Source organism: Mus pahari, chromosome 23 (genome assembly GCF_900095145.1).
Source record: "Mus pahari chromosome 23, PAHARI_EIJ_v1.1, whole genome shotgun sequence".
Lineage (NCBI taxonomy): Eukaryota > Metazoa > Chordata > Mammalia > Rodentia > Muridae > Mus > Mus pahari.
This window is the reverse complement of record NC_034612.1, coordinates 12,390,145-12,392,277: the sequence shown is the minus strand read 5'-3', so window position 1 is coordinate 12,392,277 and position 2,133 is coordinate 12,390,145. Positions and strand designations below refer to the sequence as shown.

Sequence of the window (2,133 nt, the reverse complement as noted above, 5' to 3'; positions counted from 1 at the left end):
CAGCACTTGGGAGGCAGAGGCAGGCAGATTTCTGAGTTCGAGGCCAGCCTGGTCTACAGAGTGAGTTCCAGGACAGCCAGGACTACACAGAGAAACCTTGACTCGAAAAACCAAACCAAAACAAAAACACAACCCACCTCATCCACACCTTTCCCGCCTTGAGTTTCCTATGTAATTTTACACACATCGTTTGGCTAATTTGTAATTTTTGGATATATTCCCGTAGTGCTAAAAGGTGAAACCTATGGTCTCAAACACTTTAGGCAAAAATTCTACCACTGAACTACGTTTGATCAGGGTTATTTTGTTTTGGACAGTGTATACACTGTCTCTACAACAAATATCAAAATGTAAAGGATGAAGGTCAGAACTTATCTGCTTCCTGTAGCTACGAAATTGCCATTCTAACCTAATGTCGAAAAAGCACGGGTTAGCCAGTCCAGCTAGAGAAGCAAGCTCTAGAGCATTCAAACAGTGCTGGAACATTGTCACGACCCAAGAGTAACGATTGGGGAATCATCAACACAGAAGGTTGACAGAGACCAGTGTCCCTCGTATCACACTAAGAAGCTAGTAACCAAATGATGTGTGTGCCTAGTCGGACCAAAGCACACTAATGGAGTGGAGTGGAGGGTAGTGACTGAATTACAAGCCCCTCGCAGCCCTTTGGCTGTCTCATTAGACTAGCCTCAACCAAACCTAATGCAAACGTCTGGACGGAGTAGAAGACCATTGGCATGTTCCTTGGAAGCACTAGACAGCGGTGGACTGAAATACAAACTGTCTTCAATCACAGACAACTAGCATTCAAATCCACTCACTGCTCTATGCTCTCCAGAGTGTGATCTTGGTCGACCTACTGGATCTCCCTGTAATAAACACATTTCCTTAGTATTTTTTTGTTTTGTTTTGTGTTTTGAGACAAGGTTTCTCTGTGAAGCCCTGGCTGTCCTGGAACTCACGCTGTAGACCAGGCTGGCCTCGAACTCAGAAATCCGCCTGCCTCTGCCTCCCAAGCGCTGGGATTAAAAGCTGTGCGCCACCACTGCCCGGCTCAGGCAGCTTGTTCTAAAGCGAAGCCACAGGTGCCAATGCTTGCGCTGAGAGCGCTCGGGCAGGAGGAGAAATCAGAGAAAAGGAATGACTAGGTTGACTTGGGGAGCCACGTCGAAGACTGAGCAATGATGGGGAAATCTTAAGCAAGGCCCTTACAGGCAACTCAAGCCTACAACTGTCCCGGGCTTCCTCTGAGACGTAGTAAACCGGGCTAGAACTGTCACTCCGTTGGTAGTGTTTTGCTTAGCACGCCTGAAATCCCTGGATCGATCCCCCAGGACCACACGCACACTGAGAGCATGGTGAGAGGTAAAACACCAGCGACTCCCCACTCCCCAGCTTCTGGGAGGCGCAGGCTAGCCTGGGCTACAGGAGACCCTTGTTTGTAAACACAACCACACAAAACCAGTCACTCCCCGGCGGCAGCGTCCGGCCTTCCATTAGACCGCCACCGATGCTCTCAGTCACGGAAAGTGTGGTCCCCTCCCTCCGACGGCTGACACTCGGTGAACTGGGTCTCCGGGACGCAGGGGACTTCGTCGTCCAGGAAGGAGCCAGTCCTCCGAGGCCACCGAGGCCGGATCCCGCGCAGCCCTCCGCGGGGACCACGGCGTCGCCCCCCGGCCACCGCCACCTCCCCGCCACCCCAACTCACGGGTTGTTGTTACTCATGGTGAGCAGCAGGCTGCTGAGGAGCCGCACGTTAGAGTGCAGCCCCGCGGCCGCCATGTCCCGCACGTGGTCGATCACACTCATCCTGCACCCGGCGACACCGCGGTCCCCGGCAGCGGCGGACGGAACCTCCCGGGAGCCGAGAGCCGAGGCTCGGTTAAAAGTTCCAAAATGGAGACGGCGCCGGGGTCCTTCCGGTCCCGACGCGGCTCCGCCCCCCGAAGATAGAGGTAGCCACGGACGTGCCTGCGTAAAAAGAAGCGGGGATCGGGTTTTCTCCATCAGCATCTTCAAAGCCATCCCAGTAGGAATAGTAAGAGCTGCGATAAAGACAGCCTGAGAGGAACGGATGCCTCCCAGAAGTTAGTAACAATGCACAGGACTTCATCCTAAACACAGCCCAGG

The 2,133-nt window shown here is 53.4% G+C and overlaps 1 protein-coding gene across 1 annotated transcript in view; it reads right to left on the bottom strand.

The window, feature by feature from the left end:
• Nucleotides 1-1,899, bottom strand: part of Anapc7 (anaphase promoting complex subunit 7) — a 22,553-nt gene extending 20,654 nt beyond the window's left edge. The window contains exon 1 of the mRNA XM_021187171.2: nt 1,712-1,899. Coding sequence (XP_021042830.1) covers nt 1,712-1,812 — 101 coding nt within the window. The 5' untranslated portion in view covers nt 1,813-1,899. The remainder of the gene's footprint in view (nt 1-1,711) is intronic.
• Between the last annotated feature and the right edge of the window lie 234 nt (nt 1,900-2,133).